Source organism: Lobosporangium transversale (assembly GCF_002105155.1).
Source record: "Lobosporangium transversale strain NRRL 3116 chromosome Unknown BCR41scaffold_73, whole genome shotgun sequence".
In the NCBI taxonomy this organism is placed as follows: Eukaryota; Fungi; Mortierellomycota; class Mortierellomycetes; order Mortierellales; family Mortierellaceae; genus Lobosporangium; species Lobosporangium transversale.
This window is the reverse complement of record NW_019029051.1, coordinates 1-14,419: the sequence shown is the minus strand read 5'-3', so window position 1 is coordinate 14,419 and position 14,419 is coordinate 1. Positions and strand designations below refer to the sequence as shown.

The 14,419-nt window shown below is 43.1% G+C and overlaps 3 protein-coding genes across 3 annotated transcripts; 1 reads left to right on the top strand and 2 right to left on the bottom strand.

Annotated features, from left to right (window-relative positions):
- Positions 1–58: 58 nt before the first annotated feature.
- On the bottom strand, positions 59–3,092 carry BCR41DRAFT_390600 (hypothetical protein; the record flags this gene model as incomplete). The annotated part of the gene is made up of 3 exons (XM_022028249.1): positions 2,673–3,092; positions 1,500–2,573; positions 59–1,402 (listed from the first exon to the last, which is right to left on the bottom strand). The coding sequence occupies exons 1-3, from the start codon at positions 2,781–2,783 to the stop codon at positions 59–61; spliced, it is 2,529 nt and encodes an 842-aa protein (XP_021875644.1). The 5' UTR covers positions 2,784–3,092.
- A 542-nt stretch (positions 3,093–3,634) lies between these two features.
- On the bottom strand, positions 3,635–5,937 carry BCR41DRAFT_364496 (6-phosphofructo-2-kinase-domain-containing protein). The gene is made up of 7 exons (XM_022026038.1): positions 5,780–5,937; positions 5,470–5,615; positions 5,059–5,306; positions 4,707–4,931; positions 4,220–4,594; positions 4,001–4,135; positions 3,635–3,917 (listed from the first exon to the last, which is right to left on the bottom strand). Exons 1-7 carry the CDS (start codon positions 5,854–5,856, stop codon positions 3,678–3,680), a joined length of 1,446 nt encoding a protein of 481 aa, XP_021875643.1. The 5' UTR covers positions 5,857–5,937; the 3' UTR covers positions 3,635–3,677.
- Positions 5,938–6,344: 407 nt separating this feature from the next.
- On the top strand, positions 6,345–14,419 carry BCR41DRAFT_227930 (hypothetical protein; the record flags this gene model as incomplete). The annotated part of the gene is made up of 8 exons (XM_022020048.1): positions 6,345–6,405; positions 6,524–6,566; positions 6,678–8,675; positions 8,757–13,493; positions 13,601–13,687; positions 13,781–13,858; positions 13,939–14,076; positions 14,191–14,419. Coding segments are annotated over exons 3-8 (7,256 nt in total), but the record flags the coding sequence as incomplete, so codon positions are not given.

Below are 14,419 nucleotides of genomic sequence, written 5' to 3'. Positions count from 1 at the left end.
CACTCTTAGACAAGCATGCAGGCTGTTTTTTTTTTTTTTTTTTTTTTTTTTGTGAGCTTTATTCATTATTCAAAAGTACTCTGACATCACGGCGCATCTGCACAATATGTTCCAACTCCTTGATCATTGTACTTAGTCGTTGGATTTCCTTATGCGCATCCTCAACTACCACATCATCCGAACTGGAGCACTCGGATTCCTCTGTTTCATCACAGACATCAACAAGACGAACTTGAGTGCGCACCTTATTGCTGGAGCTTGAACCATGGCCAATGTAATTGTGACTAGACCGTCCACAGCTCTGTCCAGCCGACGAACTTCTGCTTAAGGATGTGTCAATATCATCCATACAGTCTGATGACGCTGTGCTATTAGATCTAGAGGAAGGTCGGCTTGACAACAATGCAAAGCTTTCATCAAGTTGGATTTGACGCTCTAGCTCTAAAAGGCTGTCTTGCAAGACCATGTGGAGATCGGAATCTGTAGTTGGTCGTGGCCTTGCATGCGAGGCATGGTACGCTCTGGAAGCCATTGCTTGCTTATTTCGTCTCAATTGATCCTGCTGTGAATCGCGATAAGACATTTCATGAGCAGCCGAGAGGACCTTGAGGTTACATGTCAGAGTAGTGTTTTCTTCAGCGAGTAGCTCGATTTTGGATTCGAGCACAGATGCATGTAGGTCTATCTCATTAAATTTGGACTCTACAAAAATACGTAGCTGACGAAGCTGAGCTTGAAGAGCTGGTGACTGATCAGGCTTCTCGGAAACTGGATGGCGGTTTTGAAATGAAGATGCAAAATCGTCTGCCCATTCCTTCACGGCCTGCAGCTGATTTGTCAGCTCAACCAATTTCTCTTCCTTATGCAAATTGTCATCATTGAGCTCCTTGACGTACTTTTCCGTGAACTCGATCATTTCCTGATGCTGCAACTGCAACCGCTGTAGATCAAGATTCTGAGAGACATTTAATGCAAATTCTTCGAGAACTGGCGTGCTCGAGAACACGATGCTCTGGAACTTGAGATGGTTATGCTCTTTTTTCCATGTAAGCTTCTCCTCTTTTTCTTGAGCTTTTTCAGAATCTAGCTTTTGAACAGCTCTCAAGAGCTCGCGATTCTCATTTTCGAGTTGTCTCAACCCTGCATTTAGGATGGCCCCCTCGTGTTGGAGCAGTAGCCTTTGAATAGTCGTCAAACGCAGCATAGCCTCATGAATCTTGGAAGCAATCTGATCCATCCTACAAGTCGTCGCATGAAGTCGGCCTGTGGCCGATTTGAGAGCATCAATATCCATATTACTCTCATGAAGTTGGATCAAGGAATGAGAGGCATCACGTATCCGAGCCTCGATTTGAAGGGATGTGTTCATAGTTTCGATAAAGTCTGTTAACTCTTCTTGCTCCTATTGTAAATAAAAGTAAAGTCTTAATAACAGCTATTGAAAGAGCTAAATAAAGCTTGAATACAGACCGGTTTTCAGTAACATGCATATTTAGTACCTTTTTGAGAATGTCAAGTTGTTCGGCGCCGATCACTTTGTATACACGACTTGCAACTACAGTGGTACTTACGGCTTCTTTTATTTCCTTTGAATTCATGAACTTGAGCACATCCTGCGGTATCAGACCATTTCTTCCACTTTTTTTAAATGCTTCACTGGAAGTAGGCAGCTCAAGATGAGACTGAGAGCTATCATTACTGACTTTAACCTTCCATGGGGTCATCAGTAACTGTGACATTTGATTATATGGAATAGGAGGAAGATCCTTGTTGCACAAAGCCAACTGATCGTCTTTATGTCCTGTGAGGGATTCATCTAAAAGCACGGGATGTTTAATCAAGGGATTGCGAGGTGGTCCTCCGACAACTTGTGCAATTGGGTTACGCATGGCACGAGAGGGAGACCTCCGTGGGGTCATTGGTCGTGAAGTTCGCTCGTGTAATTCTTGCGTAGCGTCCTCATCCTTTGACGCACAAAGCTCCTGGACATCAGTTTTTATGTCATGTTCATCTGGCTTTAAGTGATGAGCCTGGACTCGTGGACTACTACCAGAACGACTACGACTATGCGTTCGGTCAGGGCATGGAAAGTTTGTCGGAGAATTGACTCTACCAGCCGTATGCTCGTCCACATCCCCTCTGTACTCTACTTTTATTTTTGAGGAGGATGGGCTCCGATGTAATCTTTCAGACCCAGAAGGGCTAACTAACTGGTGGCGTTGACTCTGTTGCTGCTGCTGTTGATAAAGGTATACCTTCGGATTTTGTTCATAAACAATAGGAGATTCTAAGTGATCAGTTTTCCAGGATGCATCGAGGTTATTATTAGGATCCTTGCGATTGATTCCGACTGTCCGAAAAGCAGTATCTGAAGCCTGTCGTGCCATCTTCATGAAGTTGCTACTAGATAGCTTCCGTGCCGGGGTTGAATGTTCGATTTTCTCTGCTTTTTTTAATAACAATTTGTGGTCATGATCAGCATGCAAAGGCGTCTGAAGATGAGTTTGAGCGAGACGTGGTGATTCGTCATATATAAATGTACTCTGTTGCTGTTTTCGTGTAGGTGAAAGGCGCTAAGAAACATAATAGAAAGCATGATGGTTTTACAATGATTGTTAAATAAATATCAGGCCTATTGGGTTTCTTGGGGAAGAGAAAAAGATAGAACTTACTGATGATGACCGTTTAGGGATGATAGAAGCGATATTTGGAGGGGGAGATGTTGACCGGGTGTATTCCTTAGAAACGGATTGTTGCCGTGATGAAGTGTGATTGTCTGGCATGTTGAAGTTTAAAAGATAGCTATATTTGATATGAAGTTACTAAACTGTACACAATGGAGGCGATAGACAGATGGTTTAATGAAGAGAAGGTGGAGTAGGTGAAATAGGTGAAATAGGTGAAATAGGTGAAATAGAGGAGACAGAAGACGAGGAGAGAAGAAAAAGAAAAAAGCGGGAGATAAAGGGGAAGTAATAACAAAAGGACTGGCAGGATCTGAAATCTTGATTACGAAATAAAATCAAAAGTTAATCACATCGCTCCTTTCTCGTTTTACAATTTTTCAAGGAAGACTGAGAGTCGAGTGAGAGATAAAAAAAAAAGGTACTATTGGAATGATAAAAACAAAAGGAAGGGAGAGAAGAAAGAAAAGAGGTTGTATGGCTGCTGCCTATTCAAAATTTTATATAGCGCAGAGGCCATTGCATCGGAAGGTGCAATGGATTTATGGTTTAATTTGATTTGACATAAACCACTAGAAACACTCCAAGACTTTTATTGGATTTGGCACAACTTGATAGCCCCTTTTCTCCTTCTGTGACCCCTGACAATAAATAATAAATGGTACTTGTATATGTATTATGTAATGATCTATTTGATTGACAAGTCCCTGATTTGATGCACTGTTTCATCCTGAGCTAAAATCTCTCTTGTTTATGGGAAAAAAAATAAAAAGTGCGCTGCGCACGCAGGGTGCTGCCTATTTGAGAGCCATTCTTGGACTGCATTGGTTTTTAGGAGCCCAAGTGGGCCATTTAAGTTTAGTATGACAGCACAGCTATTTTTTATTTTACTTTATTTTACAGGAGCAGACTGCATTAATTAGATGCTTATTCGTCTACATCTTAAGAGTCATATCATTGTAACCCATCCGTCTCCCTGATGAGGATTGGGGACTAGAGAGCAAGTATGGACGAGGAGGGCGAGGATGTTGAGGACGAATCTGGTAGATAGTGATCCATGAACATTGGAGATGCAGGGACATTTCCTGCAAGGAACATGACATCAGCTGTTTGCTGCTGCCAATTAATACTGGCAACTGTGTCCGGAATCTTGTGCCGCCTTTCTTCAATAGCATATGCTGTGGGGATCAGCTCCAACAAGACGCCCTCAGGGATCTCAAGGCTTGGAATTTCCTGTATTACAAATAGAATGTAAATCATCAAAATAAATTGGACTACAACTTCGGCTAAAATCTAAAACAACAATACACACTTACAGCTTCAGGAAGACCGTGCAAGTATCCGTAGAGGCAACGAAGAACACTCTCATGCGCCACAATAAGAACATCATTCTTTTCCCGTTCCAGTTCTAAAATGACTTTTTCTAGGCGGTTGGCAAGATCATAATAAGACTACCCAAGAAAATCATTTAATATCAATATCGTAGCAAGGAAAAGCTATACATATATTCCTATACATTTACCAGCACTATTTACCTCAGCGCGCGGGAACCGGTGACGATAGGGATCCTTTTTGGCCCGTAAACACTCATCTGGGTATTTTTCCTCTATTTCCTGTGGGGTCATCTGATCACAAACACCTGGATTTCTCTCTGCCAGTACACTGCGTTGACGAACAATGATTTCTTCATGATCCAAAAAATGCGCTGCGGTTTGGAAGCTCCTTTTGCGAGATGAAGTCCACACCGTTAACTGACGCGGTGCTTCCGGTGTACCGGTTAAAGTGGGTGACAATGAACTGCTTTCCCGAAGTGTCAAGAGAAAATTCTTTAGATTTTCTGCATATCGATGACCTGTGGGTGCTAAAGGAGCATCTGCTCTGTATGACTGCTCATTAAGCGATACTCCATTCTAATACGAACAGTGAGACATATAGCAGGTGAGAAGGCAAGAGAATATGTCAATCAGAAAAGCTTGTCATGATCTATTTCAATCCTGTAAATATCTTTAGACCTCCACATACTCTTGCAAAATAGATAATCCGTTGATTAATGTGTAGATTTGTTAAGAAATACACAATTTTGCTCTGTAAGAAACCCTGTGCGTTGTTAACGATAATTTTGTCTCCAGCATTGATGACTTTGACGAAAGTGAGACTGAGATCTGTGATGGTTGTGTAATATGGTACATGGTTTTCGATCCTTCGCTTGAAATCCTCAACAGCATCAGCACGATCCCACCCAACATACTAAATGGTGAAGGGAAACGAATCAAAAAGTGAGGTCAATTTCGCGACAACAATACCAACGATAGTACCAAGTGTTTGATAGGTGACTATGCCAATGATTAGCACAAGCAAAAGGTGAGGAACTTACATCAGGTGATGAAATTTTGACGCTTCGGATATTGGCGTCTACTATAGCAGGATTATCGCAGATAGTTTCAATAAACATGGGGTGGACATTGCAAGCCTTGAACTGATTGACAAGTTCCTGCCTCCGTTCCTCGGTGGTGTTGCTACCATCGAGGATACCGACCTGTCCTCCGCTGGCAAACCACTGCATCATGTCGTCGAGACAGGCGTTTGCGATCCTTGCACGCATCTCTGCTGTAGCCTTATTGGCTGATCAATGATGGAAGTGACACATCCAAACACGAATGTCAAGAGATTGGTAAGAGCAAATGTGATAAGACAAGATTAAAAAAGAGGATGCGGGTGATTCACAATCCGAAGGATAAAAAGCAGAACCTTTTCTCCTTCCTTCTCTTTGTTCTCACTCCTTTACCTGGACTGAAAAAGTCATTTGTTACTTCGACTCCAACGATTTGTCTACGATAATTGCCAACACTAAAGACCATAGTCTGTACTCCGAGCCAGCGGAGATAACGGTAAAGCGATCGAGAGATGGCGGTCTTGCCGCGTGCAGGCAGTCTTGTAGAGAGAAGAAAACGAAAATGAAAAAAGAGAGAGTGAAAAGGAGAGAAGTGATGGTAGTAAGTACAGGTGAAATATGAAATGAGCTTTATGATTCACTAATAAGGATCATGATCGAAAGGACCGAGGTGTTTGAATGCAGAATGAGAATAGAATTATACCCGACAAGAATGATAGCGATGGCCCCAGCATGGAATAGCCGTCCAGATTCAGTCTTGTACAACTGTCCAGGAAACATAGTCTTTTTGATTGAGAAAAGAGTAAAGGGACAAATAGAATGACAGCGTGAGCAAGACAGGGTTAAAAAAAAAGAGTGAGCAATGTCATTAAGTATATTAATAACTTAGCAAAAAAAAGCCTTTTTTTAATGAGATATTTTGGCTTTTGGAGATCGCATTAAATGTCCGGGTTGATGATGTGTCCAGTGCAGGAGGGCATCAATCTTACGTCGGTTACACACCATCCCATACACCTTTGTTGACTCTAACACTTTCTCTTTCTCTCTTTCTCGCTTTGCACCCTCTCTTTTTTTTATCCTCTTAGCCCATATACACATTCGCTTACTTCTCCACTCACCCATCTCCTTTTTATTCATTATCCTCCGTCTCATTCTGTCTTTCTCTCCATTCACTCCCTCATTCCATGTCCTTCGCCTTTTTTTTTCTGTTTGTGGTGTGAGTGCTTGTTGTGCTATGCATTTCAGCCATCATAAACATTTGCCTGATACAGCCCGAGCAAAATATCTTCGTACACGTTATTTATCATAGTCTACACTTTCAACTTTGAAGTATGTTGTTTTTTTACTGTTATTACTGTCGGATCAATTGACGCCGGTATTCTATTGATGCATAGCCATTTTTGTTGATGCTAACCTGTTCATTCTCTCTCTTTGTCGACACAACCAGCTCCTTTTTTATTCACATTTTTGCTTTTCATTTCCAGTAAAAGGTTTGTCGCTTTCTCATTAATGCTCCGAACAAATAAACAAAAAAACCTCCATTGTACCTCGTAGCCACTGCGATCCTGACTTTTAAGAGTATCCTGTGCTTTTCTTTCCAGATATAAAAGCCATGAGCGACCATCCCAAAAATGACGTTACAATCAGAAGTTCATCTTCACATGCCAACCTACGCGACATCATTACTAGTCAATCTGATTCTACCCCGCGGAAAGCAACATCACACGAAAGCTTTTCAAAATCTGGCCAAGAGCCGCCGAAAATAATTTCAAATGAAATACTGCCAGCCCGCCAGGTAACACACAGTAAAAACCTTAATAGAGGCATCCAATACAGTAGCAACAACAGCCACTCCAACACCAGCACAAACACCAGCAACAGCACTGCAACAAGCGCAGGCATGTCAACTTTCTCATATCTCAAGGCACGCCTCTTTGGATCAGTGGCTGATGCCTCAACCTCGTTGACTTCATCTGCAAGAGATCTACTCCAATTAAAAAAAGCCGCAGAATTGAACAAAGGATTGATACCCGAGTCTTCTTCAACCACGAGGCTTGAAACAACGACGGAAGGAGATAATAGCCGCAACCAATGTGTACACAAGGATAGCCTCGGTCAACTCAACAAATCTTCTACCACGGACCCCCCAACCATATCTGTAAATTCCCCGCCTTATCCAGCTCAGGATGTTATTAGTTCGCATCGCTTTTTCTCCCGCACTTTGCCTAATCGACGGCAGCCCCACGAACCTTTGCGTCCTGCACTGAACAAGCAAACCATGCCGACCTCACCCATTGGCCCTTTTAATCCATCCACGCTTGAATCTATATCAACATCAAACAATCAAATACTATCCCGTACTGCTTGCTCAAATATTATACATGTTTCTTCTCCTACATCAGCTACTCAAGTAATTGACCTCAATCAACGCCGTCTCTCTGCGGCCTCAAGCTCTGATACACAGGTACATCCTAGAACTGGTAGTATTGTCTTTCAGGAGGGCTTCCTGAACAAAAAAATGGAGCAGCACTCAGGTGAAATAGAGCACGATTGGAAGATATACAAAGTTATCTTAAAGAGCTCAAAGATATACTTTTACAAACCCTTACCAATGGATGATTGGCCTCAGTTTCAGAGCCCCAAAGATCCTCAAAAGCAGTGTCTCTCCTCAAATATCCTGCAACAAGACCATACAGGCTATTATCACCAGCATCACTCATTCCCCAACAACGGCACGTCTCCACAGCTGTCAATCGCCAGTGAATGCGGCATGGTTCTTTCGGCCTTCAATTTCGAGTCCTCTACTAGGACTTTATTATTTGAGGGCAACACGAGTATCAAGTCACTTAATCATGAGTTTCAGTCATTTGCATCTCCGGTGTCCAAATATGTTTATGGGGAATGCTTCACAGAGATCGACCGTCTGACAATGCAATTCAAAAAGCATGTGGCTTTACTCTTATTTGAAGACAGTGTTGTTATTTGTAAGCGCAAATGGGTTCGGTACACTTCCGCCAAAGTCAAGGATGTGATAAAATTCAGTTCCAACTCTAATGAAAAGAATGAGCATCAGGAGCCTGTCTCTGGAAAGCGCCAGGGCTCGCTCTCTGGTATCAGTCACAAATCCAGTGACTCTCGTGGTAGCGATGGTGATCAAAGGATCCGCGCTATTTTTGATAGTTCGACTGAGAAGCAACGAGGCTATTTCTCAAAATGGAAACACGAAGCCACCTACCCGCTGTCGCAAGTCGAAGCGCTAGACATGGCTTCGCCAGTACCGTCCGCATCTGCAACATTCTACCCGTTTGCAGCACCCGTAACCGCTGCAGCTACAAACCCGTCATACTTTGGACGTAATCTGCGGGACTTGGATATTCCCTCCATATCTACAGCGACTTCCATTTCCTCTTCCAACCACCAATCAACAACAACCTCGACTCTTGAGCTAGTAATCACATCCAACATAGATGGGAGAGACTATACCCATCGTCTTCTTTACCTGCCTCCTTCGCAGGAGGTGCGTCATCAATGGTATTCCAAGTTTAATAGAGCCAAAGGGCTATATCAACCGCACACACGGACAGCCTCTAAAGGCAGAGGTAAATATGTTTTTATGTGCCTACTGTGGTCGCCTGTCAATAGGAGACACCTAATGACTTATCTCTGTGAACTCTAAGTAGGTTCAGTCGAAAGCCTTGTACCTAAAGATGCTCCTATGCTGTACTCGCCTCGTTCTAACAATTCAACCGCATCTCTTCACTCGCCGACATCACCAAAGTCATCTTCTGAGGCTGAGAGCTTTATTTTGAACAGCAATAAAATGGACAGGGCTCAAGCATTTTGTGAAACTACATTGGATCCCAAGATCACAGTGCGACGGAAGGTTAGCACGGGCACTACCCAACTATCAGGAGCATCAATCGATGACTTGATCTATGAAATTGTTCATAACGAGCTTACAGACATCAACCTTGAACTTGTTCACATAATTGCAACCACTTACCCATTATTTACAACAACTTCGCATGTATTGGGGGAATTAGGGCGGTACATTAGCTTAGAGTCAGCAAACTCTACGCCTGACAACACAAAAGCAAAGGTGCATAGAATTGAGTTTTTTATACGGGAAATTATCAATGGATACTGTGCTAGCGTAACAAATACCGAAGAATTGGAAGAGATCCGCAAGTTTACAAAGATTTTGCAAGAGAAATGTGGATCAACAAGAGCGACTGATATTTTACAACGCACTGATGCTGTTCACTACAATGACAGTTATTTGGCTAATGTAGCCTCTTTCTCTACCAACAATGAATCCGACGGCTGTGTCCGTGAGGTGTCCGTGGATCTGTCAAATTTGCTTATTACAGGGCTAACTCCAGCTTTGTTCCTGAGACTCGAACCAATCTTTTTTGCAGAGCAAATTCTACACTACCACCGCAAGCAGTTATACCTCATTGGAGGCTTGCAGCGCCTTTTCAAAAATCCCGCTAACTTTATACGACCATACTCTGTTTTCGGGACAAGCCAATCTCTACAAAATGCTCTCGTTTTTTCAATGTATTCACCACACTTTCTAACCATCCTCATCACCCACCATATCCTAATTGCAACCCAGTCCATCCAGAGTACGTCACGGAGGCCCAAATTGCTTGCACAGTGGATTAAAACAGCGAGATGCTGTTGGCTACTGGGCGATATGGCAGGGTTTGTGGCAATCGCCATCGGAATATGTTCACCAGGCGTCGTACGCTTACAGGAGACCTGGAAGCAAGTCTCTTTAGAGCTCAGGCAAGAGGTGGCACACAAATGGGTACCCATACTCATAAAGATGAACATGGTGATGGAGGATTTACAAGGGTTGGCAATATCTTCATTCGGTTTAAAATCTTCACTTCACTCTGTCTTTGAAATGTCACTCAATGGCGAAGATTCTGTGATACCATGTATCAGCAACATTAAGCAATCACTAGATCAACTGGATAGGGCTATGCCATCATTCCTGCAATTAGCCCCAGTACAACAGCTTAACATTGAAAAACTTAGACAAATCTATCTAGTTCTCAACAAAGCGTCGCAATCAATATCTACAAAGGCCTTGAAGCCTCAACCAATTTTATCGTCATTAGAAAATGAACGATTACAACAGTATTTCAGTCACCTTGCCTCAATCAGCCAGACACTCCATGATCACTATCATTCTAATGAGTTATCAAGCGATGCCTTTGAGTCCTCGTTGGCTTGTGAACCACATTTCATTGGTCAATACCTTGACTATCATTACAAGAATCGAAAGATGGCAGGCAGTTTTATACCTTTAATGTTTCCAGAGGTTGTTCCAGAAAAACGGCTCTTTCCATTACCGCTTCTACTGACGCTTGAAAACACCGGAAATACTGATCGAAAGAGTTCATTCGATGAAGTTCAAACTATTCCACCTGGAACCTCCAAAATAGCCTCTACAAAACTGCCTTCAGACCTCTCTTCCACTGCCAAAAAAGGGTCTGAGGAGTCGATAGGATCTTCAGCGACCTATTACAGAACATTACATTTAGAGCAGACAGATTCCACCAGTTGCCAAAAGTCACACAAGCGGACGTACTCCTTCCCTCCTGCCCGAAATACATGTAACAGCATAGGGTCATTTAGCACTCAACCAACGGTCAACATGATCAATCCACATTTGGATGCTCTCGCCAGCGGGTGTTTGCAGAGTATGGACGAGCCTGAGCCGAACGAGGTAGTTACGGCGATGCGAAATGTTACTTGTATTGGCTACTCATCTATATTGATCGAAGGAGGTAATCTGATTCTGAAAGTGAATGAGCAAATGACGGAACCACTTGTCAATCCTCTTGCAAAAGAAAGGGAAGGAGATTTCCGTAGATCGAGGCTATACTTGAATACTGGTGGAAGTCAATCATCAAATACAAGCAGCTTGGCCGAGCTGAATGAAGCCCGAAGTGTTATAGTGAAAGCTGGTACATTAGAAGAGCTTATTTATGTCGTTGTAATGGGTCTCGAGGATCGGAATGGAAAGTACCTGGACGAGCAAGGGAATTTGATATGCTGGACGAGCATGCAATTTATCTTGGACCACGAGACGTTTCAGAAAGCATTCTTTGCAACATATAGAAGCTTCTGTACTGCCAATAGGCTGCTCGATCAGTTTGTCAAGATGTTCTCATTTGCTCAAGATATCAAGCCTAGAGCTTCTGATATACCGTCTGCGTTCGATCTCTCCCCAGGAACCCAGGGCGCCTTTTCGAGGGCAAGTTCTATGGCAAGAGTCAGTCATAGCTCTTCAACATTTGATTGGAAGAGAGTTTTAACAATGCAACTTAATATTCTGAAAGCCCTGGAGTACTGGTTAAGGGCTCATGCTGATGACTTTTTGGATGATCTGACGCTCAAGGCCAAATTGAGCGGAGCTCTCAAATCAATCTCGGCTCAGGAGGCTTCTCAAAAGCTACTATTGGATGACAGCCATATTGATGAAGCGACAGCACTCTCTAAGAAACTGACCTATGTTCAACAACTTGCTGTGGAACAAATGATGAAACCACTTGATTCTGTTATCTTGGTGTCAGGTACTCTGGAGACGTTTTTCGGACATTCTCCGCTAATGCCACCACAATTAAACGATAGTTGGTCGCCTGGAACACTCCTTGACCAGTTGAATGCGGCTGCATGGGCACATTTTCTCACCGTTAGGAATCAAGAATGGATCATTTTGTTTAAGGTTTTGGAGTCACAATCTATAGATCCACTGGGATGGTATCTTCCCAAGGTGGGCGCTACGCCTGCAGAAGAGGATATATTAATTACGAGTATTCATGACACCCTTCATGTTGTCCGAAAAAATGGGGCACCAGGTACTCATTGGAACGGAGAACGACTCCTAAGCTCGCTTCCTTTATGTCTTCAAAACCTGTGTAGGCTCCACCATGTCATTCGTGGTTGGGTCATTGCTCAGCTAGCTTCACCGAGCATCGCATACAATGTAAGGCTGGACCGCCTTCAAAAGATGTTGGATGTTATTACCCTTAGTCGACGTGCAATGGGTCAATTTGGGAGCGGTAAAGGGCGGGCCTCATTATCACTACAATCTACGGCTAGGAAGATCTCTGTAGGGGTGGTACCATCCTTTGTTGAGGATGCTGTGGTGAGCGCCCTGATTAGCCCAGAGAGTAGAGCCTTTTCTCACATATGGCTTGAAGTAGCATCTAGTCGCAAAGGATCTGTTGAGACTTTAGAGGACGTGCTGGTTCCTCAACGAGATAACGGTCTATTGTCAGCAGACTGTTTGAATCAGGACGTCTCACATGAACTAGTTCCGTCCATTGGGTGGTTGATTGAGCGTTTTTTGGAGGCTTGCTGTTATGTTCGAGACATGAGCTACGAATCACCACTGCTTATCAATTTCGATAAACGGCAGTACATCTATGATCTCATACATGTCTATACACGGCGACAAGAGGAGTTGCGAGCTATTGAAATGACATCAACGCCTCTCTCTAGTTGGCTTGGCTTATCGAATGGATTGAGTTCTAACTTGGCTATGAAGGTTGTACGAGAATCTGCTCAAAAGGAGTCATCAAACATGCATGGTGGGTCTACTACCCATCTCTCCTCTGCTACCAATATTTCATCAAGATCATCACGCTTTCCTAGAATTTTCTCGCGGCTTGTGTCAATGCAATATGAAAAGATCAAACGGGACCAAAAGGAGCTCGAGAAGCTTGAAAAGCAAATTAAGGATACACAAGACAGGATCCAAAAAGCTCAGCAGGAACAGGCAAAGATATTGGAGAAACAAATTAAGCTTGAGCAGAGTCGAAGCCGGGTCAAAAACCAACTGTTAAAGTCGACACTTATGCGAGCTATGAGACCTATCTCTCTTGCTATTACAAATTCCTGGAGCTCTGCAACAACGACTGTGAGTAATGCGACTGCTTTAGGCAGTGCTATTAACGGGAAGAATGTGAGCGGGACTACAGCAAGTGGTGCTATTGAAGCATTGGGCGCTTCTAATCGTCAAGATTTGGATATGCCCCAACTCCAACTTCAGTCCCACGCCACATCGTCAAGCAGCGTCCAACCTTTGTCTACCCCTAAACCTGTATTGGTTATCAATTTGATCAACTCAACCTGTTCTGTTGCCAATACGTACACGAAAAGAAAGTTTGTATTCAAGGTTGTGACGGAAGAAGGCGGACAATCACTGTTTCAGGCATTGGATCACGAAGATATGCTCAAGTGGATCAAGGTCATCAATGAAGCTGCTGCTGGCGCAACAGCGAAGCGACGAACTTTACTGGACAATGATGAGTCGCTGTCGAGTGCGGTAACGGCTACAACACCAGCGGAGGAACTATTTCCAACCTCGGAATATGAGTATAAAGGCAGAAATTCTGGCAAGTATTCTGTGAGCATAACAGTAAACCACTGTATTATCAACATGGCGGCATTAAATTACCCCTATCCCTATTGTAATTAACGCATCATTCCTTCTGATATTTAGTTTTTGGTGTGGAGCTCCGGCATCTTATGAGCGATGGCAACATTCCGCTGATTGTTGAGAAATGTATTGCAGAAATTGAGAAACGAGGTAAACAGCGTTTAGTTTTTTTAAATTTTTTATTGTTTTCTTTAAATGACTTGATTATATACTCATTTCAATATATTTCAACGCCAACCACAGGTTTGGAGGAAGTTGGGATCTACCGTGTACCTGGTGCCGTATCGGCAATCAATAAGCTGCGACAGAGCTTCAATTCTGGTATGGAATTAAACAAATCTTGATTTAGTGGGGCGCAATTGTGCATGCTCTCATAATTGTATTTTCTTTTATACCGTTAGGCTCACAAAATGTCAACTTGGATAGCGATGAATGGAAGGACATTAATGTTGTAGCGGGAGCATTGAAGCAATTTCTACGTGAACTGCCTGAGGCTGTGATGACCAACGCTTTATATGACTCTCTTATTGCAGCGTCCGGTAAGACATACGACTTGGACTGACTATCTTAAATGCGGAAACCTCAAGGTTATGAGCATTAACAAAGATATAATATTAAACAAAATTTTGTGGGGGTGGGGGAGGATTTTCTAGCACTCGCGGACTACGATGATCGACTGATAGCTATGAAGGATTTAATTCGTACGCTACCTGCTCCTAATTATATATTACTGAAGAGGATTATAGAACACTTGGAGCGTATAACAGATCATGAAGAAATCAACCACATGTATGCGACAAACCTCGCCATCGTTTTTGGCCCTACTCTCCTGCGCCCCGGAGGTACATCCGCCAGTTCGTTTGCGACATCAATGAAAAACCT